This window comes from Hemitrygon akajei, chromosome 4 (genome assembly GCF_048418815.1).
Source record: "Hemitrygon akajei chromosome 4, sHemAka1.3, whole genome shotgun sequence".
In the NCBI taxonomy this organism is placed as follows: domain Eukaryota; kingdom Metazoa; phylum Chordata; class Chondrichthyes; order Myliobatiformes; family Dasyatidae; genus Hemitrygon; species Hemitrygon akajei.
Genome location: NC_133127.1, coordinates 197,679,095 through 197,702,915, shown reverse-complemented (window position 1 = coordinate 197,702,915; position 23,821 = coordinate 197,679,095). Strand labels below are relative to the sequence as shown.

General features: G+C 45.3%; 2 protein-coding genes across 4 annotated transcripts in view; one reads left to right on the top strand and one right to left on the bottom strand.

The window, feature by feature from the left end:
• LOC140726044 (uncharacterized) overlaps positions 1-23,821 on the top strand; it is a 246,750-nt gene that overhangs the window by 135,582 nt on the left and 87,347 nt on the right. The window lies entirely within an intron of this gene.
• The window catches only part of LOC140727106 (verrucotoxin subunit beta-like), a 32,564-nt gene that overhangs the window by 2,949 nt on the left and 5,794 nt on the right, over positions 1-23,821 (bottom strand). For all 3 annotated transcript variants that reach the window (XM_073044373.1, XM_073044374.1, XM_073044375.1), the window contains one exon: positions 430-556. In XM_073044373.1, coding sequence (XP_072900474.1) covers positions 430-556 — 127 coding nt within the window. The remainder of the gene's footprint in view (positions 1-429; positions 557-23,821) is intronic.

The window sequence follows — 23,821 nt, the reverse complement described above, 5'->3', positions numbered from 1 at the left end:
GATGGTTGTTCTCAGGGAAAAGTCTCTGTGGAATTGCTATCAGCTGCTGATGAGGTTCAACTGCATGGAGCACATGGACCTTATGAGTGACACGTAGCACAAGGCCACAAGCTGTCTAACTGCCACATTAAACCATTGCCTGTTCCCTGTCTGACATGTTCCCTTCCTCATCTACATCACTCCTCACCTCCTTGCCTAGTGGAGACTTGTCAGATGGAGACTTACCTGCAATTGGCTGTTACCAATCTGTTTTTGTCAAGCGGTTCTGAATGATGTTGAAATCGGCCAAGCCACAATTCAGGATGTTTTCCCCAGACAACCCGTATTCCTTTACATAACCAGAGAGTCTGGTGACTATCCTGAGATTGGTAACCGGAATCAACTGCCCTGTATTGACCTCTACTGATTGATATGATTGTATTCCAGTACCTGGGATCAGAGTGTCTGACCGGCAGTCGTACAGCATTCCCAACCGGAAAGGACGGCCCACAGTCGCCAGTTGCATGACCTCACTCATGACTGCAGCAGGAACTGGAGACTCGGCAACAACGGTGACCTGAAATCCAAGATATAGTTACATAGAAAATGCTGAATTCAGCCAGCACACACGGGGTAATGTTTTACATAGAAAATGCTGAATTCAGCCGGCACACACGGGGTAATGTTTTACACAGAAAATGCTGAATTTAGCCAGCACACATGGGGTAATGTTTTACATAGAAAATGCTGAATTCAGCCGGCACACATGGGGTAATGTTTTACATAGAAAATGCTGAATTCAGCCGGCACACATGGGGTAATGTTTTACATAGAAAATGCTGAATTCAGCCGGAACACACGGGGTAATGTTTTACATAGAAAATGCTGAATTCAGCCGGCACACATGGGATAATGTTTTACATGGAAAATGCTGAATTCAGCCGGCACACATGGGGTAATGATTTACATAGAAAATGCTGAATTCAGCCGGCACACATGGGGTAATGTTTTACATGGAAAATGCTGAATTCAGCCGGCACACATGGGGTAATGATTTACATGGAAAATGCTGAATTCAGCCGGCACACATGGGGTAATGTTTTACACAGAAAATGCTGAATTCCGCCAGCACACATGGGGTAATGATTTACATGGAAAATGCTGAATTCAGCCGGCACACATGGGGTAATGTTTTACACAGAAAATGCTGAATTCCGCCAGCACACATGGGGTAATGTTTTACATTTTGATATAAGGTGTCAGTGTCAGAATCAGGTTTAGTATCACCGGCATATGTCGTGGAATTTGTTGTTCTGTGGTAGCAGAACATTGAAATACAGAATAATAAAAACCATAAATCACAGTAAGCAAATATATAAAAAAAGTTAAATTGGTAAAATAAGTAGGGAAAAGGAGACAGAACAAGCAGTGAGGTATTGTTCATGTGTTTAATGTCCATTCAGAAATCTGATGGAGGAGGGGAAGAAGATGTTCCTGAACAGCTGAGTGTGTCCTTCAGGCTCCCGTACCTCCTCCCTGATGGTAGCAATGAGATGAGGGCATGTCCTGGGTGATGGGGGTCCTTAATGAGGTTTGCCACCTTTTTGAGGTATTGTTCCTTGAGGATGTCCTGGATGCTGGGGAGGTTAGTACCCATGATGGAGCTGACTGCGTTTATAACTTTCTGACGCTTATTTTGATCCTGTTAGTGCACCACCCCCGCCCATTCCAGCTGGTGATGGAGCCAGTTTGAATGCTGTCCATGGTACATTTGTAGAAATTTGTGAGTGTTTTTAATGAAATACCACATCTCCTCAAACTCCCATTGAAATATTGCAGGTGTCTTGCCTTCTTTGTAACAACATCTTGTCACACATGTAGACCATTTATTTGTGCAGACAGGGTCTGGAATGTGGGCCTGAACTGTACAAGATGAAATTGAACAGGTTTTTGTTCCCCACTCTCTTTAAGCTTACTGAGTTTATTGGAATATCATTCACACTACTTGTACATGGAATAAAGATTTTGGTTGTAAACGAGAGAAACAAAATCTGTTCATCCAGCACCACAAACATGCAGGGATGCCAGATTATCACAACTTGATATGCACAGGAATTGCTGAAAATTATGGTGAAAATGGTAAATTGTCTAATCGCAGCTTTAGGGAAATTGTAGGTGACAATGCCCGAGCAACATTTTCATTCTGATCCGTGTGATTCACACTCTTTATTACAATAGGTTCAATGTTCAGACATATTACAATTGACATCTCTGATGCTGCTTCCAGATGAACATTTGGGAAGAGAGATGGTGATTTCTTTAGTTTGCCCAACGGAAGGCAATAGCAAACCACCGTTGCTAGATACCAGGTTTCCTAGAATCTATTTGCTAAGAAAACCATGGTCAAACTCACAAAATGTATCACACAACAACGGAGTCAAGAGGATCTTCAAGACAATTCTGAAGATGCTCATAAAATTCAAGTAACACAAAAGAAAATTATTGCCACTTGGAATGTAAAAACCCTATGTCAAGCAGGAAGATTGGACAATGTGATAAATGAAATGGAAAGACTAAAGATTAACATCATGGGAATTATCGAAGTTCGTTGAACAGGTGCTGGAACATGTCAGAATAGAAATACAACACTAATTTATTCTTGTGGAACATCCCATACTAATGGAGTAGGAATTCTTATGGATGAAAACGTGGCAAAAAGTGTTTTAGGACATTGGGCAATATCAGAAAGAGTGCTAAAAACACAAAATGCTGGCAGAACTCAGTAGGCCAGACAGCATCTATGGGAGGAGGTAGTGACGACGTTTCGGGCCGAAACCCTTCATCAGGAGTGAAGTAACATGGGATGGTCGAGGGGGGATAAGAAGTGGGGGGAGGGATAAAGTAGAGAACTAGGAAGTGATAGGCTGGAGGGAAATGGGCTAGGGGGAAGGTGGAGAATTATGGGAAATAAAAGAGAAAGAAAGGTCGGGCTGGGGTCAGATTATAGTGAGGGGGGAAGAAAGAGAGAGAAAGAGAACCAGACTAAAATAATAGGAATGGGGGTAAGGGCAGGGGCAGGGATATCAACAGAGGTCTGTGAGTGAGATGTTCATGCCGGCAGGTAGGAGGCTACCTAAGTGGGAGATAAGGTATTGTGTGTGAATCTGCAGATGCTGGAAATAAATAAAAACACAAAATGCTGGCAGAACTCAGCAGGCCAGACAGCATCTATGGGAGGAGGTAGTGACGACCGAGTGAATCTGCAGATGCTGGAAATAAATAAAAGAAAGAGTGCTCCTTGTTAGATTCAGAGGACAACCATTTGAGTTAGCAAATATACAGGTATATGCACCAACAACAGATGGAACAAATGAGCATATAGATAAATTCTATGAAGAGCTTGAACAAGCAAAGAATGGATGCAAATCTCAAGATATTGTTATTGTCATGGGAGATCTAAATGCTAAAGTAGGACAAGGTGCTGACGGAAATACCACAGGAAAATTTGGAGTGGGGAAAGGAATGAAAGAGGTGAGAAACGGGTAGAATGGTGCAAGATGAACAATCAGGTCATTATGAATAACTACTTTAAAAACCATCCAAGACACTTATGGTTAAGCGGAGTGTCATGCACAATCCTAATCTGATGAAAAACAGATGTGGGAGCGTGGAGGAACATCTGGAAATCTCTGGGAAGGCCTTCTTCGTTACTGCTTTTGTTGTGAGGTCTGAGTCTCTGCTGAGAAGAACAGGCCCCCAGTCCTCGGGGTCGCCTTGCCGGTGACCATTGGCAGGGGCGCCATAGTGCACTCGGGCGTAGTGCACTCGTCAGAGGATGGTGCTCAGAGAGGCTGTGCCGGAGGGGGTGGTCGGAGGCTTGGAGGTTCGATGGACTCGGAGTCCGCTGCGGTCAGGTCGCTTTCAGTGTGTGCTGCGTCTGCAAGGCTGAATCCAGTGCCCTGGAAGTCCATAGCGGGGGTACTCCCTTCTGCTGCCTGCATGAGATGACGAGTCTATCGGGACCCTGAGGACTTGTGGAAACTGTGTGGTGGTTTCTTTCAAAATTATAGTCTTTTAACATCTTTGGACTATTTTTACTGTGTCTATGGTCTGTTTTTTTATCAATTATAGTATTGTTTGCACTGTTGTAACTATATGTAACTATGTGGTTTTGTGTAGGTCTTGTAGCTTTAGTTTTTGGTTTGTTGGGTGGTAGAGTTGGTCTCCTGATTTGGTGTGTCAGGGTAGTCTTGTTTTGTCAGGTGGTTTTGGAGCTCCTTTCTGGGGAACGCGCTAAGATGGTAGCACGATATTAATATGCAGCAGCCTCTCCGGACTCTGGAATTGGGGATTGCCAAACATTATGTGGATTTTCTGGTGTAGTCTGTTTTGTCGTGTGCTTTTGTAATATCATTCTGGAGAACGTTGTCTCATTTTTTAACTGCATTGCATTTGTGATTTCTAAATGACAATAAACTGAATCTGAACTGAACTGAAGTCCAGGTGATAACACCAGAAATCAAATTGACTTTATTACTGTAAACCAAAGATGTAGAAACTCAGTGACTCAATGCAAAACATATCCAAGTACAGACTGTCATAGTGACCACAACCCAGTAATATGTCACGTAAAAGTAAAACTTAAAAAACTAAAGAAGCAAAAGCCTGAACAATCCCTTGACTACTTGCAATTAATTAAAGAAGAAAACTTAAGACAAAAATTTACAATTGAAGTAAGGAATAGATTTCAGAGTCTAGAAATAGAATCTGTTGAAGATGATAGCAATCATGTAGAAATGAAGTTTAACTCTCTAAAGGATGCCTTGGGAGAATCAGTAAAGTCAGTGATTCCTAAAAAAGAAAAAAGCACAAAGAATAAATGGATGACAGATGAGATCAAAAATCTAATGGAAGAAAGGAGAAGGAGGAAAGCAAATCCTATAGAATATAAGTCCTTAGATAAAAAAGTTAAAAGCTTAGGTCAAAAAGCTAAGGAAGAATAGTTAAACCAGGAATGTGAGCAACTAGAAAGAATCCCTATTACTGATCCAAAAAGGTTACATCAATAAATCAAGAATATCACAGGTAAACAGCTCCTCTGTTCTTCAGGTGGATGTTTGAAAGTAAAGGTCGGTACCATTATCATGGAAAAAGATGAGATTATGAACAGATGGACTGAGTATATTCAGGAATTGTTCGAAGACAATTGAGGTGTAAAACCTGAAATTAAGAAGAACATTGAAAGTCCAAGTATTTTAGAATCTGAAGTTTGTAATGCAATAAATAAGATGAAGAAAGGAAAGGCAGCAGGTCCTGATGAAATAGTAATAGAACAAATTATCATCCTTGAAGATTATGGAATTGAAAAACTTACTGATTTAATCAATGACATTTCTGAGACTGGAATAATACCAGAGGAGATGAAAAAATCTGTACTTATCACTCTTTCTAAGAAACCTGGAGCAATAGAATGTGAATTACATAGGACCGTAAGTTTAATGAGTCATATCACCAAGATACCTCTAAGAATTTTGATGGCAAGAGCTAAAAGTAAGATACAAGCTGAAATAGGTAAAGAACAATGTGGTTTCATGAAAGATGATGTTTGATGTTAACGATACTATCAGAATGAGCTATTCAAGTGCAAAAAGATTTGCTTGTTTGTTTTATCAACTGCACAAAAGCATTTGATAAAGTGAAGCACAATAAGTTATTTGAAATATTACAGGAAACTCTAGATCTAGATTCGAAAGACCTCCGCCTAATCAGAAATCTGTACTGGGAACAAACTGCCGCTGTAAGAATAGATGGAGAAGTGAGTCAGTTTATGAAAATCAAGAGAGGCGTTAGGCAAGGGTGTGTTTTCTCCCCTGATTTGTTTAATATGTACAGTGAAACAATATTACAAAAAATAAGAGACATCTTGGGAATCAAAGTTGATGGTGAAGGCATCAATAATTTCAGATATGTGGATGACACTGTGTTAACTGCAAGTACGGAGGAAGAACTACAAAACTTAATTGATATAGTTGTTGAAGAAAGTACAAAAATGGGTCTAACTATCAATTGCAAAAAGGCAGAATGTATGGTGACATCCAAGAAGAAGGAGAATCCTACCTGTAGGTTAAGAATTAACGGGGAAGACATAAAATAAGTACAGAACATTTTGCTACTTAGGAAGCTGGGTGACATCAGATGGCAGGTGTGACATGGACATCAAGAGAAGAATAGGGATGGCAAAAGACACCTTTACGAGAATGAAGAGTATACTGACCAACACTAAACTAGGCATGACAACCTGCCTCAGAGCACTGAAATGCTATGTTTATCCAGTTATTTTATATGGCTCAGAATGTTGGACAATATCTAGTAACATGAGGAAACAAATTGAAGCAGCAGAGATGTGGTTTTTGAGAAGGATGCAAAGAATATCATGGACGAAATGAATGTCGAACGAGGATGTCATGAACAGAGCAAACACAGAAATAGAAATAATGTATGAAATCATGAAAAGGCAACATAACTTCATTGGACATGTGATTAGGAAAGAGGAGTTAGGATGCACGGTAATTATTGGAAAGATTGAAGGGAAGAAAGCAAGAGGAAGGCAATGACAAATAATGATGGAGACAGCAGCCAGAGAACTGGAAATGAATACCAATGAATTGATCCACTTGACCCGAAACAGGAGTGTGTGGGCCATGGCAGTCAAAGCTGAAACTGGGCAGAGCACCTGATGAAATAACCATATAACCATATAACAATTACAGCACGGAAACAGGCCATCTCGGCCCTTCTAGTCCGTGCCGAACGCTTACTCTCACCTAGTCCCACGGACCCGCACTCAGCCCATAACCCTCCATTCCTTTCCTGTCCATAAACCTATCCAATTTTACTTTAAATGACAATACCAAACCTGCCTCTACCACTTCTACTGGAAGCTCATTCCACACAGCCACCACTCTCTGAGTAAAGAAATTCCCCCTCATGTTACCCCTAAACTTTTGCCCCCAACTCTCAACTCATATGCTCTTGTTTGATTCTCCCCTACTCTCAATGGAAAAAGCCTATCCACGTCAAATCTATCCATCCCCCTCATAATTTTAAATACCTCTATCAAGTCCCCCCTCAACCTTCTACGCTCCAAAGAATAAAGACCTAACTTGTTCAACCTTTCTCTGTAACTTAGATGCTGAAACCCAGGTAACATTCTAGTAAATCTCCTCTGTAGTCTCTCTATTTTGTTGACGTCTTTCCTATAATTCGGTGACCAGAACTGTACACAATACTCCAAATCCAGCCTTACCAATGCCTTGTACAATTTTAACATTACATCCCAACTCCTATACTCAATGCTCTGATTTATAAAGGCCAGCATACCAAAAGCTTTCTTCACCACCCTATCCACATGAGATTCCATCTTCAGGGAACTATGCACAATTATTCCTAGATCACTCTGTTCTACTGCATTCCTCAATGCCCTACCATTTACCATGTATGTCCCATTTGGATTATTCCACCCAAAATGATGATGATGATGCTACTTCAGAAGAGTGGTGTTAAATATTGGAATGAGAGTCCCTGCATCACAGAATGATTACAGTATGAATGGAGTTTAAACTGTCTCTGTGTGACAACAGAGTTCAACACCCCTTATATCTTTTGAGGTATTTAAACACCTCTATACTGAACACTAGCATGGAGTCTGTCTCTCCTACCACCCATGAGAGTGTATTCCTCATACCAACCATTCGCTGTGAAGAACACCATTGCTTCTTTGATCTATATGAACAGTTGTTCTATATGATCTCTTGTTCTATTTGGCCCATTGTTCCATGTGGCCAGGTTATGCTACTCCACCAATGAGAATGCTTCCTCTATCTTTTATGGTTTTAATTATTCTTGTCATATTTGCTTCCAGTCTGTTGCATTCCAAGGAGAACATCCCAGCTTTGATATATATCAATGACCCTCATTCCTAGAAACATTCAGGCACATGTAATTATATAAAGTGGAAAAGGGTGGTGAAAATGAACGTAGGTTCCCTTTGAGGATGAGTAGTGGGAATTGATATTGGGTTCGAATGATAAACAAGGGAAAATCTGCAGATGCTAGAAATCCAAGCAACACACACAAAATGCTGGAGGAACACAGCAGGCCAGGCAGCATCTATGGAAAAAAATACAGTGGACGTTTCGGGCTGAAACCCTTTGGTAGGACTGGAGAAAATAAGCTGAGGAGCAGAGTTAAAAAGGGAGGGGAGAGAGAACCACCAGGTGATAGGTGAAACCTGGACAGGGAGGGGTGAAGTAAAGAGCTCGGAAGTTGATTGGTGAAAGAGACAGAGGCCATGGAAGAAAGAAAATGTGGGAAGGAGCACTAGAGGGAGGCGATGGGTGGGCAAGGAGATGAGGTGAGAGAGGGAAAAGGGGATGGGAAATGGAGAGGGGGGGATTGGGGTGGCATTACCAGAAGTTTGAGAAATCGATGTTCATGCCATCAGATTGGAGGCTACCCAAACGGAATATAAGGTATTGTTCCTTCAACCTATCAGTGGCCTCATTACAACAGTGGAGGAGGCCGTGGATGGATATATGGGAGTGGAATTAAAATGGGTGTCCACTGGGAGATCCTGCTTCTTCTGGCGGACAGAGCATAGATGCTCGGCGAAGCCGTCTCCCAGTCTACGTCAGGTCTGACCAATGTACAGGAGGCCACACTGGGAGCACCGAACATAGTAAATGATCCCAACAGACTCACTTTTCTGAGAGATGCTGCCTGGCCTGCTGAGCTCCTCCAGCATTTTGTGTGTGTTGGAAGGTTCTGAATGACTATTTTGTGTCAGTCTTCATGGTGAAGGACACGTCTAACATGCCAAAGAGATGTTATGGATGCGATGGGAGGTGAATACTTCAATACAGTAGCTATCACTCTAGAGGTAGTGCTGAGCAAAATTGTGGGCCTGAAGATAGATAAGTCCACTGGTCCTGATGGAATGTATCCCATGGTACTGAAAGAAATGGCAGAAGCTACACTAGAGGCTTTGGAGATAATTAACCAAAATCCTCTGGACTCTGGACAGGTCCTGGTGGATTGGAAGATGGCGAATACCATGCAACTGTTCAAAACAGGATGTAGGCAAAAGACAGACAAACAGACAGACAGACATACTTTATTAATCCCGAGGGAAATTGGGTAAATTGGGTAAAGGCAGATAAATATAGGCCAGTTAGTTTAATGCCTGTAGCTGGGAAAATGCTTGAAGCTGTCATTAAAGAAGAAATAGTGAGGCATCTGGAAAGAAATGGATCCGTCAGGCAGATGCAGCATGGATTCAGCAAAGGTAGGTCCTGTTTGACAAACTTACAGGAGTTCCTTGAGGATATAATGAGCGCAGTGGATAGAGGGGAACAGATGGATGTTATTTACTTGGCTTTCTAGAAGGTGTTTGATAAGGTGCCACATAAAAGACTTATCCATAGGGATGGATAGTGTTGGGGGTGATGTATTAGCATGGATATTAATAGAAAGCAGAGAGTTGGGATACATGGGTGTTATGCTGGTTGTCAATCAGTGGTGACTGGTGTATCGCAGGGGTTGGTGCTGGGCCCGCAACTGTTCATGATATACATTAATGATCTGGAAGAGAGGATCGAGTGTAGTGTATCTAAGTTTGCTGATGACACTAAATTGAGTGGAAAGGCAAATTGTGCAGAAGATACGGAGAGTCTGCAGAGAGATATAGATAGATTAAGTGAGTGGGCGAGGGTCTGGGAGAAGGAGTACAATGTTGTTAAATACAAGGTCACCCACTTTGGAAGAAAAAATGAAAGAACAGATTATTATTTAAATGGTAAAAAAAAATTGCAGCCTGCTGCTGTGCAGAGGGATTTGGGAGTGCTTGTGCATGAATCACAAAAGGTCGGTTTGCAGGTGCAGCAGGCTATAAACCATAACCATATAACCACATAACAATTACAGCATAGAAACAGACCATCTCGGCCCTTCTAGTCCGTGCCAAACGTTTGCTCTCACCTAGTCCCACCGACCTGCACTCAGCCCATAACACTCCATTCCTTTCCTGTCCATATACCTATCCAATTTTACTTTAAATGACAATACCAAACCTGCCTCGACCACTTCTACCGGAAGCTCATTCCACACAGCTACCACTCTGAGTAAAGTTCCCCCTCGTGTTACCCCTAAACTTTTGCCCCCTAACTCTCAACTCATGTCCGTTTGTTTGAATCTCCCCTACTCTCAATGGAAAAAGCCTATCCACGTTAACTCTATCTATCCCCCTCATAATTTTAAATATCTCTATCATCCTCCCTCAACTTTCTATGCTCCAAACAATAAGAACCTAACTTGTTCAACCTTTCCCTGTAACTTAGGTGCTGAAACCCAGGTAACATTCTAGTAAATCTTCACTGTATTCTCTCTATTTTGTTGACATCTTTCCTATAATTCGGTGACCAGAACTGTACACAATACTCCAAATTTGGCCTTACCATTCTCTTGTACAATTTTAACATTACATCCCAACTCCTACACTCAATGCTCTGATTTATAAAGGCCAGCATACCAAAAGCTTTCTTCACCACCCTATCCACATGAGATTCCACCTTCAGGGAACTATGCACTATTATTCCTAGATCACTCTGTTCTACTGCATTCCTCAATGCCCTACCATTTACCATGTATGTCCTATTTGGATTATTCCTACAAAAATGTAGCACCTCACACTTATCAGCATTAAACTCCATCTGCCATCTTTCAGCCCACTCTTCTAACTGGCCTAAATCTCTCTGCAAGCTTTGAAAACCTACTTCATTATCCACAACACCACCTATGTTAGTATCATCTGTATACTTACTAATCCAATTTACCACCCCATCATCCAGATCATTAATGTATATGACAAACAACATTGGACCCAGTACAGATCCCTGAGGCACACCACTAGTCACCAGCCTCCAACCTGACAAACAGTTATCCACCACTACTCTCTGGCATCTCCCATCCAGCCACTGTTGAATCCATTTCACTACTTCAATATTAATACCTGCATAGGTCAACCGCTCTGGGGGGGGGGTGCCTACTTCTCTGAGACCTCCGTACCCTCTCTGCCAACCCTTCCACCTCAGACACCATGGGGGACACCCCAGATCGACCTATCGGACCCTCACCCTCTCCCTCACTGGGATCCCTCTTCACCTGAGAACCCTCTGTCTCACGTTCGGGTTCCACCCTCTCTTCCCCCCAATGCCGGCTGCACCTCAGTCTGCCCATCAACACCCTCCCTCCTCTCACCTAACTCAGTATGGGAATGGCCAGGAGCCTCTTCTTCCGATACTGTAGAATGAGCGAATGGAATCAGGAGCCACACATCTGAATCGTTGTCTTTTGAAGCAATATCCCTTTCTGGGGTGAGGACTGGTCCCATCTCTTCTGCAGTGGGCTCTTCCCTCACTCTGCGCCCTTGCAGAGTCCTTGTACTAGGCATAACCACCCACTCAGGCTCTTTATCCACCTGCACTTCTTGACCCAGGGGCAACAGGTGGTTCCGATGGAGTACCTTGACAGGCCCCTTCCCATCCTCGGGTTTCACCCGGTAAACAGGTAGATTCGGCATCTGGCTCTCTACCACATAGGGGGTGGCTGCCCATCGATCTGCCAACTTGTGCTTACCGGGTTGTCCTAAATTCCGTATAAGGATCCGGTCTCCCGGCAATAATTGGGCGAACTTCACTTTCTGATCATATCTCCTCTTATTCCTCTGATTCTGTCTGGTGGCCGCCACCTCAGCCAACTCGTACACCCTTTTCAACTCTCTCCTCATATCGGACACATACTTCAGATAGGGCTTCGAAGGTAATTCACTGGCCTCAGCCCCAAAACACAAGTCAATGGGCAACCTCACTTCCCATCCGAACATCAGAGAATAAGGCAAGTACCCTTCGGCGTCACTGTGGGTACAATTGTAACAGTGAACCAAATGCCCAATGTGTCGACTCCACTTACTTTTCTGACCAATCTCCAGTGTCCCGAGCATATCCAGCAGTGTCCAGTTAAACCTCTTGGGCTGAGGATCACCCTGTGGGTGATAGGGCGTGGTCCTGGATTTCTCAACCCCAAGCATAGTCAGTAATTCATGGATAAACCAGCTCTCAAAGTCCCGTCCCTGATCACTATGGATCCACCTGGGGAGGCCATAATGAACAAAGTACTTCTCCCATAACACCTTCGCCACTGTCGTCACTTTCTGATCCTTAGTGGGAAACATCTGAGCATATCGGGTGTAGTGATCCATGATGTCTAAGACATTCACGGTGTTGCTGGTGTCTGGCTCAATAGACAGGAAATCCATACACACCAGGTCCAGGGGTCCCACACTCTGCAAGTGCGACAAAGGAGCCACCGACGCAGGCAGGGTCTTCCTCCGGATGCAACAACTGCATCCCCTACAGTATTCTTCAACCTCCCCCCTCATCTGGGGCCAGTAAAACCGGTCCTTGAGTAATCCATAGGCCTTTTCCACCCCAAGTGCCTGGAATCATCACGCAAGGCCTGGAGCACAGTCTTCCGATACTCCTCAGGCATGGCCAGCTGCCAACGCTGGGGTTGGTCCGGAGGCGCCGTGACCCGGTACAAGGCTTGGTTCTTCAACTTTAACCGAGGCCATTCCTTCAATAACAGAGGCACTGAGGCCTGTTTCACCTTCTTGGCCAACGCCACATCCCCCTTCTCTACTGCCTTCCACGCAGTGCCAATGCCCAGGTCATTTTGCTGAGCAGCTGCCACTTCCCCTGAACTTAGTTCCGGCAACTGTTTAGTCTTTAGTGCAGTCAGGTCACAGTAAACTTGGGGCAGAGTGTCATCAAAAGCCCCCAATGGGTCCACTGCTCGCTCCGGCCTCCCCCTTCCCTCGGCCTTCATGGTGATAGCAATCTGACACATGGTTTTCACCCCAGGGGCAGGAATGCTCTCCCACTCCTCGATCGTCTCCGGTTCCTTGTGCTCCCACTGTGACAAAGCATCCTCATTGACATTCCTGCTTCCCGGCCAGTACTTCAGGCTGAACTCATATACCGACAAAGCTGCCAACCACCGATGCCCTGTGGCATCCAGTTTCGCCGAAGTCAGGATATAAGTGAGAGGATTGTTATCTCTTCTCACCTCAAACTTGGCTCCGTACAGGTAATCGCTCAACTTGTCCACCACCGCCCATTTCAGCGCCAGGAACTCCAACTTGAGAGTGGGGTAGTTTCTCTCAGATGGCAACAAGCTTCGGCTGACAAATGCCACTGGTCTCAATGCGTTGCCCTGTTCCTGGGTCAGGACAGCCCCTAGACCCTCTCGGCTGGCATCAGTGTGCAGTACATACAGTTTCCGGGGATCGGCAAAAGCCAACACAGAGATTGGAACGTTTCCTCACATTTATCATCCCATCTCGATCCTTAAGGCTCCACCGGGTTCCAGTATCCTCCTGCGTCTTGTCCCCAGTCCCCCTTCCTTTTCTTCCCCACAGGTGGATAGCCACACAATAGCTAGTTCAACAGGTGACACATTTTAGCGTATCCTTTCACAAATCACCGGTAATACCCACAGAACCCCAAAAACAAGCGTGGGGCGCTCACCTTCTGGGGTCTCAGCCAGGTGGTCACGGCATCTATCTTAGTTGGATCAGTAACCACTCCCTCTCGCGAAATGATGTGGCCAACATAGCTGACCGACAACTCACAGAACTGGCATTTGTCCAGGGAAAGTTTCAACCCTTCCTCCTTAAGCCTGCTTAACACCTTCAACAGCCTCTCCTCATGTTCCTCCACAGTAGATCCAAACACTATCAAATCATCCAGGTACACCAGCACCTCCAACAGATTCATATCCCCCACAGTCCTCTCCATGAGCCTCTGGAAGGTGGCTTGGGCCCCCGATATGCCTTGGGGCATTCGTTTGAACTGAAATAACCCCAACGGGCAGATAAAGGCCGTCTTCTCTTTATCGGCCTCACTCATCGGGATCTGGTAATATCCAGTCCTGAAGTCCAGCACACTAAACCACTTTGCTCCACTCAGACAGGTCAACGCATCCTCGACCCTTGGGACCGTATCCTGGTCAGGGACAGTTCACCGATTCAAAGTCCTATAGTCCACACACATGCATACCCTTCTGTTCTTCTTCCAGGCCACTACCATTGGGGACGCATAGGGGCTTCGGGACTCAGCAACGATTCCAGCTTGAGCAAGTGCTGCCACATGTCTTTCACATCTTCAGGGGCCAGTTGCCGCGACCTCTCTCTGAACGGGGTGTCCTCAGTCACTCGGATGGTATGGCGAGTGCTCTTGGAACAACCCACATCAAACTCGCCAAGAGAGAAAACATCTTCCAGCTTCAACATCTTCTCCACCAGCCTGCGTTTCCACTCTGGCAACACAGAGAATCCCCAAAGTTAAAGACCTCAGCGGTCAGCTTTCCTCTGTTTTCCAATCCTTCCCCCTTAGTGGGCCTCACAGGGACGCTAGACATTACCGTCACTGGGAACAAATGTGCCAGCGGCATCCCTCTCTAAAAGGTGATTTCTCTCTCCGTCGTGTTCCTGACACTCACAGCTATCCGCCTCGCATGTACCACCACTGGCCTCTGCACTTCGGGCCTCACCAGCACCCTCACCAGAAATCGTGTCTCCCCCTCGAGATCGTCTGGGGTGTCTGCTAATAGGGCTTCGCCCGCCGGCACTCCGGGGAATCTGGGGGTCCCCATCAGAAGTGCCACCTGCCCGTTCGTATCAACTTAGGCCTCGCCTGCGTACACCACACCGTCCCTCGTTTGCACTCAGGATCCAGCCCTTGGGGGTCACCCACTTCTTCGAACACCACCTGAAACACTGGGTGTACCGAGAGGGTCTCCAGAAAGTTCTTCCCCGCCTTCTCCTTACGGGCTCCCAGGAGCCGTCGCACAAGGGGGGAGTTAGTCCCCACCAGAAGGGCAGCACCACCGGTTTCCACCGGGTCCGGACACACCAACACTATTCCCACATCGCTCTCCGAGAATTCCAATCTCACTGACAGGTACCCATTGTACAGATAATCCCCCTTGCTCACACCCCAAATCTCTAGTGTGTCAAAGGAGGTTATTGGCAAGTGCTTTAGGTATTTGTTGTAGAATGACCGGTACAATACGGTCACCTGTGATCCTGTGTCGAGGATGGCTTTTACATAAACTCCCTGTATCCGTAGGCACACACTGGAACAGAATCCCACTAGCCCCTCCGGAATAAAGGCTTGGGCTTTCGGTGGTCCCCTGGCTGATTTCTGCTCCCTCACGGAGTCTCTCCTAAGTTTCCAGACACCTCTCCCTTCTTAGTCGCCCGGGGGCTTGTCCTCCACGGGGCGCCTTGTCTCTCACAATCCCTCTGAAAGTGTCCCTCTTCCCCACAGCTGTAGCACACCCTTGGCCGCTCACAGCCCCGCTGGAAATGTCCCTCTTTCCCACAGTTAAAGCACACATTACCCGCTGCCCCTCCTCTCCCGGGATGCCCGTCACTCCCAGCCCACTGTGCGGGTCGTCCCCCGGAGGGGGTACTCTCCCTGTCCTTCCCCTCAAACGGGGGGATCCCTCCTCTGAGACCCCTTGGGTTTCTCGGTCCTCCACCCGGCCACCACTTCCTGTACCGCAGAGGATTGCTCCCGGTGGCCCAAGCCCCTCTTCCGGCCCAACGCTCTCTCTTCCTCCCGCACCTCTCTAATCAGCGACTCTATCTGGGGGACAGGGCCTGGTTAAGCCTTCCCATTCCGACCTCCCTTTACTGGTTACTAGCATCTCCCCTGGGGTCAACTCTAGCCCCTCCTCCAGTGTCTCCTCACCTTCATCCTCTGACAGGGTGTGGAGGCCCCCTGGGCGCTGACCATTGCTGACAGTTCCAACGTCCTGATGTCAGCACTCGTACAAACCAACACCCAGCTTCCCTCCATCTCTTTCCTACACCTCCCTGCTACCAGTTCTATCGGCCCCATACCTTTAACCAAACTCAGCCCCCGCACTAACGCACCATCTGAAACGCAGAAATCCACCTCGCTCACCACACACCCATATTGCACCGGTACATCCTCTAAATTACACCAATTTGCAATCTTATCTCTATCCATCTCCACATTACTGGACATGCACGATTTACACAGCTGCTGAAAATTCAATCCCAGATGAGCCCCCACAAATGTAACGCTGAAAGCGATCGGCTGGTGTATGTCTAGGGGAAAATTCGTTCACCCGCCAAACCGCACCTCCCGTATACATGGATTCTGTGAAATGCACACTAATACAAACTCGCACACACAATATTAAGCTCACACCAAGTATGTTTACAGAATACACTTTATAAATCTTACTAGAACTAAGTGATTAATAACGATACAATATATATGAAGGGAAAGAAAATAAAGAAAAGGCACCAAAACTTATCAAAGTTCAGTCAATTAGTGCACATCATTGGAGATCAATCATCAACTCCTCCGACCACTCTTCGCTCCTCTCTGACCTCCATGATCCCCCCTACCTGGGACCACCCTCGATGATCGACCAGCAGTGCCGCACTCGTCCACCTTTCTCACGGTCTTCTTCCCAACTCCCAAGAAGCCTGCGCAATCCCAGCTCCACGACCCACAAGAGAAAATAACATCCAACCCAATTGGTTGACAAATGAATACAATCCCCGTTATCAGCAACTTTAACCCAAACAAGCTTCAAGAAGCTTTGAGAGTGCTCTGCAAGAAAAGCACTCCCTCACCAGTTAGCATAACAAAGAAGCAGTTTTACTTTTAACAAACAAAGAAGCCATTTTGATTAACATACTCAGTACAACTGTTCCTAAACAGACCCTGTCTATCCAGATAATTATATATGTCATCTCGAAGAATACTTTCCATTAATTTACCCACCACTGACGTCAAGCTTACAGGCCGATAATTGCTAGGTTTACTCTTAGAACACTTTTTAAACAATGGAAACACATGAGCAATACGCCAATCCTCTGGCACCATCCCCGTTTCTAATGACATTTGAAATATTTCTGTCAGAGCTCCTGCTATCTCTACACTAACTTCCCTCAAGGTCCTCAGGAAATCCTGTCAGGATCCGGAGACTTATCCACTTTTATATTCTTTAAAAGCTCCAGTACTTTCTTTTACTTCCCAGTCTATGTGTGGAAAATTAAAATCTCCCACAATCACAACCCTGTGCTTACTACAAATATCTGCTACCTCCTTGCAAATTTGCTCCTCCAATTCTCGCTCCCCATTAGGTGGTCTATAATACACCCCTATAAGTGTTACTACACCTTTCCCATTCCTCAATTCCACCCAAATAGTCTCCCTAGATGAGCCCTCTAATCTATCCTACCAGAGCACCACTGTAATATTTTCTCTGACAAGCAATGCAACACCTCACCCTCTTGTCCTTCCGATTCTATCACAGCTGAAGCAACGAAATCCAGGAATATTTAGTTGCCAATCACACCCCTCCTGCAACCATGTTTCACTAATAGCTACAACATCATATTTCCAGGTATCAATCCATGCTCTAAACTCATCCACCTTTCTTACAATGCTCCTAGCATTAAAATAAATGCATTTAAGAAATTCTCCACCTCTTACTCTTTGTTTATCACTGACAGTGCAAACAACTTTACTATCTTCTTTTTCTTCCTTCTCCCATGCATCTGTTTCTACTTTCTGGTTCCCCTCCCCCCTCGTATCTAGTTTAAATCCACTGGAGCCTCTCTAGCAAACCTACCTGCAAGAATATTTGTCCCCCTCCAGTTCAGATGTAAACTGTCCCGCCGGAACAGCTTTCACTTTCCCTGGAAAACTGCCCAATTATCTATAAATCTGAAGCCCTCCCTCCTGCACCATGTCTTCAGACATGTGTTGATCTGCGCTATCTTATTATTTCTAAACCCGTCTGCCCGTGACACTGGTAGCAATCCTGAGATTGCTATCCTGGAGGTCCTGTCCTTTAACTTGGCGCCTAACTCCCTAAACTCACCTTTCAGGACCTCCTCACTCTTCCTACCTACGCCATTGGTTCCTACATGGACCACAACATCTGGCTGCTCACCTTCCCTCTTGAGAATACTGAGAACTCGATCCAAGATATCACGGACCCTGGCACCAAGGAGGCAACAGACCATCCTGGATTCTCGATCTCTTCCATAGAACCTCTTATCTTTCCCCTAACTATTGAATCCTCTATCACTACTGCTCTCCTCTTTTCCCTCCTTCCCTTCTGAGCTGAGGGTCCAGTTTTGGTGCCAGAGATGCAACCACTGCAACTTGTCCGTGGTAGGTCGTCCCCACCAACAGTATCCAAAATGGTATACTTATTATTGGTGGAAACAGCCACAGGGGTGCTCTGCTCATTCTGTCTATTCCCCTTCCCTCTCCTGACAGTCACCCAGCTACCTGTCTCCTGACTCCTAGGGGTGACTATCTCCCTGTAAATTCGGTCAGTTTCTGCCTCTGCCTCCCAAATGATCCGAAGTTCATCCAGCTCCAGCTCCAGTTCTCTAACTCGGTTTGTCAGGAGCTGCAGCTGGATGCACTTTTTACAAGTGTAGTCATCAGGGACAATTGTGCTCACCCTGACTTCCCACATACTGCAAATGGAGCACTGAACTGCCCTAACTGCTGCCTCCATTACCTACCCCTAAGGTAATTAAGTTCATCATTGACTTACCGCACTTGGAGTGAAGTTCATCCTTAGCCTCTGCTCACCGAAGCCTCTCAAGCCAAAGCTTTCCTACTCTGTCTCCCACTACTATGTCATCCGCTCCGTTAATCTGTTCGCTTTTTAACTCTCCCGCTGCCTCACGGGCTGACTTACACGCACTTGCGCAGTCGTGCTCTGTTCAACTGCTGAAGAAAAATGGGATGTTGGCCTTCATTGCTAGAGGGATTGAATTTAACAACAGGAATGTTAGACTGCAACTATATAGGATATTGGTGAGGCCACACCTGGAGTACTGAGTGCAGTTCCGGTCTGATTACTCGAGGAAGGATATAATAGCTTTGGAGGCAATGCAGTGGAGGTTCACCAGGTTGTTTCCAGAGATGAGGGAATTAGACTATGAGGAGAGATTGAGTCGCCTGGGACGATACTAAATGGAATTCCGAAGAATGAAAGGAGATAGGAAAAAAAGATATAAAATTATGAAAGCGACAGATAAGATGGAGGCAGGAAAGTTGTTTCCACTGGTAGGTGAGACTAGAACTAGGGGACATTGCCTCAAGATTCAGGGGAGTAGATTTAGGACGGAGATGAGGAGGAACTGCTTTTCCCACAGAGTGGTGTATCTGTGGAATTCTCTGTCCAATGAGGCAGTGGAGGCTACCTCAGTAAATATATTTAAGACAAGGTTGGATAGATTTTTGCATAGTAGGGGAATTAAGGGTTATGGGGAAAAAGCAGTTAGGTGGAGATAAGTCCATGGCCAGATCAGCTATGATCTTATTGAATGGTGGAGCAGGCTCCATAGGCCAGTTGGCCTTCTCCTGCTCCTATTCCATAGGTTCTTATGTTCTTATAGTCTTCCGTGCTGTCCACTATGCCCCCAGTTGATGTATCATCTGTAAATTTGCTGATGAAGGTTACAACATTATCATCAAGGTTGTTGATAGATTCAAAACAACAACACAGCCAGCACAGAACCTGTAGCACACCACTAGTCTCCAGCGAGTCAACCATCTACTACTATTTCTTGGCTTCACCCGCAAAGCCAGAGCCGAATCCAGTTTACTGCCTCATCGTGAATGCCAAGCAACTAAAATCTCTTGACCGACTTCCCATGTTGGACCTTGTCAAAAGCTTTCCTAATGTCCATGTAGACCATATCCACTGCCTTTCCTACATCACTGCTCCCGGTAACTTACTTGAAAAACTCTATGTAAGATTGGTTGGACACAACCTATCATACACGGACAGAAGAGATTATATCTGGCCCTTTCGAACATTTTCCAATAACTTACACACTACTGATTTCCCTTGATTGTTCCCTCTTGAATTCCTGCTATTCCTTATACTCCTCAAGTAACTTGCTTGTTCCTTGCTGTCTATACCTATTATGCATCACCTTCTCCTCCTTAATCTTTTCAATATCTTCCAAAAAGCAAGCTTCTCTGAACCTGTTATCCTTGCCTTTTATTCTGACAGGAACATACAAACTCTAGACTAACAAATTTGCACTTCAAAGGCAAGCACGCCTTTGACAGAAAACAACCTGTCCCAATCTATACCTGCCTGACCTTTCTGAGGACACCAAAATTAGCTTTTATCCATTTTAGAACCTCAAGCCTCGGACCAGACCTATCCATTCCCATAATTAACAGAAACCAATGGAATTATGATCACTAGTTCCAATGTGGTCACTTACACACATTTCTCTCATCTGCCCACTTGTTCCCTGATAGGAGATCCAGTATCTCACTCTCCAGTGGGGACATATTAAGAAAACTTTCCTGAACACATTTGACGACCTCTATCCTGTCAGGCTACCCAGACGGAATATAAGGTGTTGTTCCTCCAACCTGAGTGTGGCCTCATCGAGACAGTAGAGGAGGCCATGAATATTCCATCTGGGTAGCCTCCTAGCTAATGGCATGAACATTGATTTCTTGAACTTCCGGTAATATCACCCCTCACCATTCCCCATCCCCTTTTCCCTCTCTCACCTTATCTCCTTGCCTGCCCATCACCTCCCTCTGGTGCTCCTTCCCTTTTCTTCCATGGTCTTCTATCCTCCCCTATTAGATTCCCCCTTCACTGGTCCTGTATCTCTTTCACCAATCAACTTCCCAGCTCTTTACTTCACCCCTCCCCCTGCCAGGTTCACCTATCATCTGGTGTTTCTCCCTCCCCTCCCCCACCTTTTAAAACTACTCATCTTTTTTTCTCCAGACCTACCGAAGGGTCTCAGCCTGAACTGTTGACTGTTTACTCTTTTCCATAGATGCTGCCTGACCTGTTAAGTTCTTTGAGCATTTTGTGTGTGCTGCTCTAGATTTCCAGCATCTGCAGATTTTCCCTTGTTTGCAATTGGATTACTGTCTATACAGGTCACATCTTCTCTGGAAGAGAGCTCAGTGATCCAACACTCTGAAACCCTTCCTCCTGCTCCGTCTCCTTAGCCAAGTGTTAAATGTATTATCATCATATTTCTGCCCTCAATACCATGTGGTACAGGTAGCAATCTGAGATCCCAAAACTGGAGGTCCTGTTCTTTTACCCATCACCTTACTCCCTGAAGTCACTCTGTAGGATCTCTTCACCCTTCCTCCTAATGTCATTGGTACCGACATTGACCTCAATATCTGGCTGCTCACCCTTCCACTTACGATACTTGTGGACATGATCCAAGATTTCCCTGATCCCTGCACCTAGGAGGCAACATGAATTCAGGGAATCCTGTCTGTGTCCACAGAAGCTCCTGGCTCTTCCCCTGACTAATGAATCCCCTAATATTACTGCTTGCCCTTTCTTCCCCATTTCCTCTGCTGAGCCACCGAGACAGACTCAGTGCCAAAGACTTGACTGCTGTATCTTCCCTCTTCTAGGTCACCCTCTCCCCTCCTTCATCTGTATTCAAAGAGGTACACAGTACCCCTCCAATGGTCAGTCAGTAGAAGACAAGATGTTTGATTGCACATACAACCTATGATTCACTTTCAAGGACCCTTCTTCTCATGTGCTCGATATTCATCATTATTATTATATTTACTCTTTTCTCTTTTGTACTTCCACAGATCGCTGTCTTTTGCACGTCGCTTTTCATCCTGTTAGGTATGGTCTTTCATTCTGGTCTCTCAGGGTTGTATATGGTGACATCTGTGTACTTTGATAATAAATTTACTTTGACATCGTTAAACGTTTCAGTAGAACAAAATGAAACAATAATAAACACAAGAAATGCTGCAGAGGCTGGAAATCCAAAGCAACACACACAAAATGCAGGAGGAACTCAGCAGGTCAGGCAGCATCTATAGAAGAGAGTGAACAGTCGACTTTTCAGCTCAAACCCTTCATCAGGACAATAACGATGCAGAATAAAGTGCGGAGAGTCCAGTGAGAGTCACCAGTGGGACAGAGGTTCTCCTTGAGCCTGGTTGTATGAGCTTTCAGGTTTCTGCCTGATGGGAGGGGGTAGAAGAGTGAGGGGATGTTCATGGACTGTTCAGAAATCTGATGGCAGAGAAGAAGCTGTTTCTGAATCACTGAGAGGATTATCAGGCTCCTGTCCCTCCTCCCTGATGGTGTTAATGAGAAAGGGAGGACACAGCTTGAGGTCAGGATTGAACCCAGATGATGTGCACTGAGAGACGGCAGATCTACCGGCTGCTCGGCTGTGCCACCTATTAAAGGACATGTGGACAGGTACATGGATAGGAAGCTTCAGATGGATGCTGGCCAAACACGGTCGGATGGGACAAGCTTACACTCAGTGGCTAATTATCTTGGGTACTTTGTGCATTCAAAGATGCTTTTCTACACACTGCTGTAGTAATGTGTGGTTATTTGAGTTACTGTCACCTTCCTGTCAGCTTGAACCAGTCTGGCCATTCCCCACGTGATGAGTCTCATCAATAAGCATTTGCTCCCACAGATCTGCCACTCACTATATGTTTTTATTCTGTTTGTTTTTCACGCCATTCTCTGTGAACTCTACAGACCTGAGCACAACAACCCCGGGAGATCAGCAGTTTCTTAGATACTCAATCCACCCTGTCTGGTACCAACAATCACTCCAAGGTCAATATCACTCAGATCATACTTCTTCCCGATTCTGAAGTTTGGTCTGAACCTCTTGACCATGTCTGTGTGCTTTTATTCATTGAGTTGTTGCCACATGTTTGACTGTTAGATATTTGCCTTAACAAGCAGGTGTACAGGTTTACCCAATAAAGTGGCTGAGTGTAGCTCATGGGTGAGTTGGTCTAAAGGGCCTGTTTCCATGCTGAATTAATCTCTGGTTATCACTCGATTACAGTACCATTGATGTTAATGCTATAGTGAAAATAATGAGCCCATCTCCTTTGTACCATACATTATGTTCAAGTTTAGTCTGAACGGAATGGTAAGGGAACTAGTGGTAAACAGGAACAAAGAGCTTGCTGGAGATATCCCAAACCTGTGTGAATAGAGGGAGAAACCTCATGGTTTCTGTCTGCAAAGCAAGCCAGCTTCGGAACCTCCTGTCAGTTTCAATCCCTTGCTCCAAACCTGCAGCATCACTGAATACTCCTTGGCTTGACCGTTTCTAAACACCATTCCTTTACTCTTCTCCACGATAATCAGCCTCGTTGCTCATAGAGTCAGAGTCATACCACTTAGAAACAGGACCCCCATAATCTACTGATCAGGGGTCAGTGATGGCCCAAGTGCAGAGGGAGAGATACAGACATGGACTGAGCAAAGATTCAAACAGTTTGAAGTACATTTATTATGAACCATCCCTGACTATACAACCCTGAGATTTATCTTCCCAGAGGAATCCATGAAACAAAGGAACACCATGGAACCAGTTCAAAGACACACCAAAATTCAATGTGCAAAAAAAGGATGAAATTGCACAAATGGGAAAAAATGAACAGAAAAAACCAAACAGAATATAAAACATCAAACCTCAGAGTCCTTGAAACAGTCCAGAAATGTTCACTTTAGTTCAGTTCTGATCAACGCTGTGTCATCCATTGACTGCAGGTCGTCAGTGCACCCCATTGGAGTTGATTGGAGCCAGTGCGCCCCATTGGAGTTGATTGGAGCCAGTGCGCCCCATTGGAATTGATTGGAG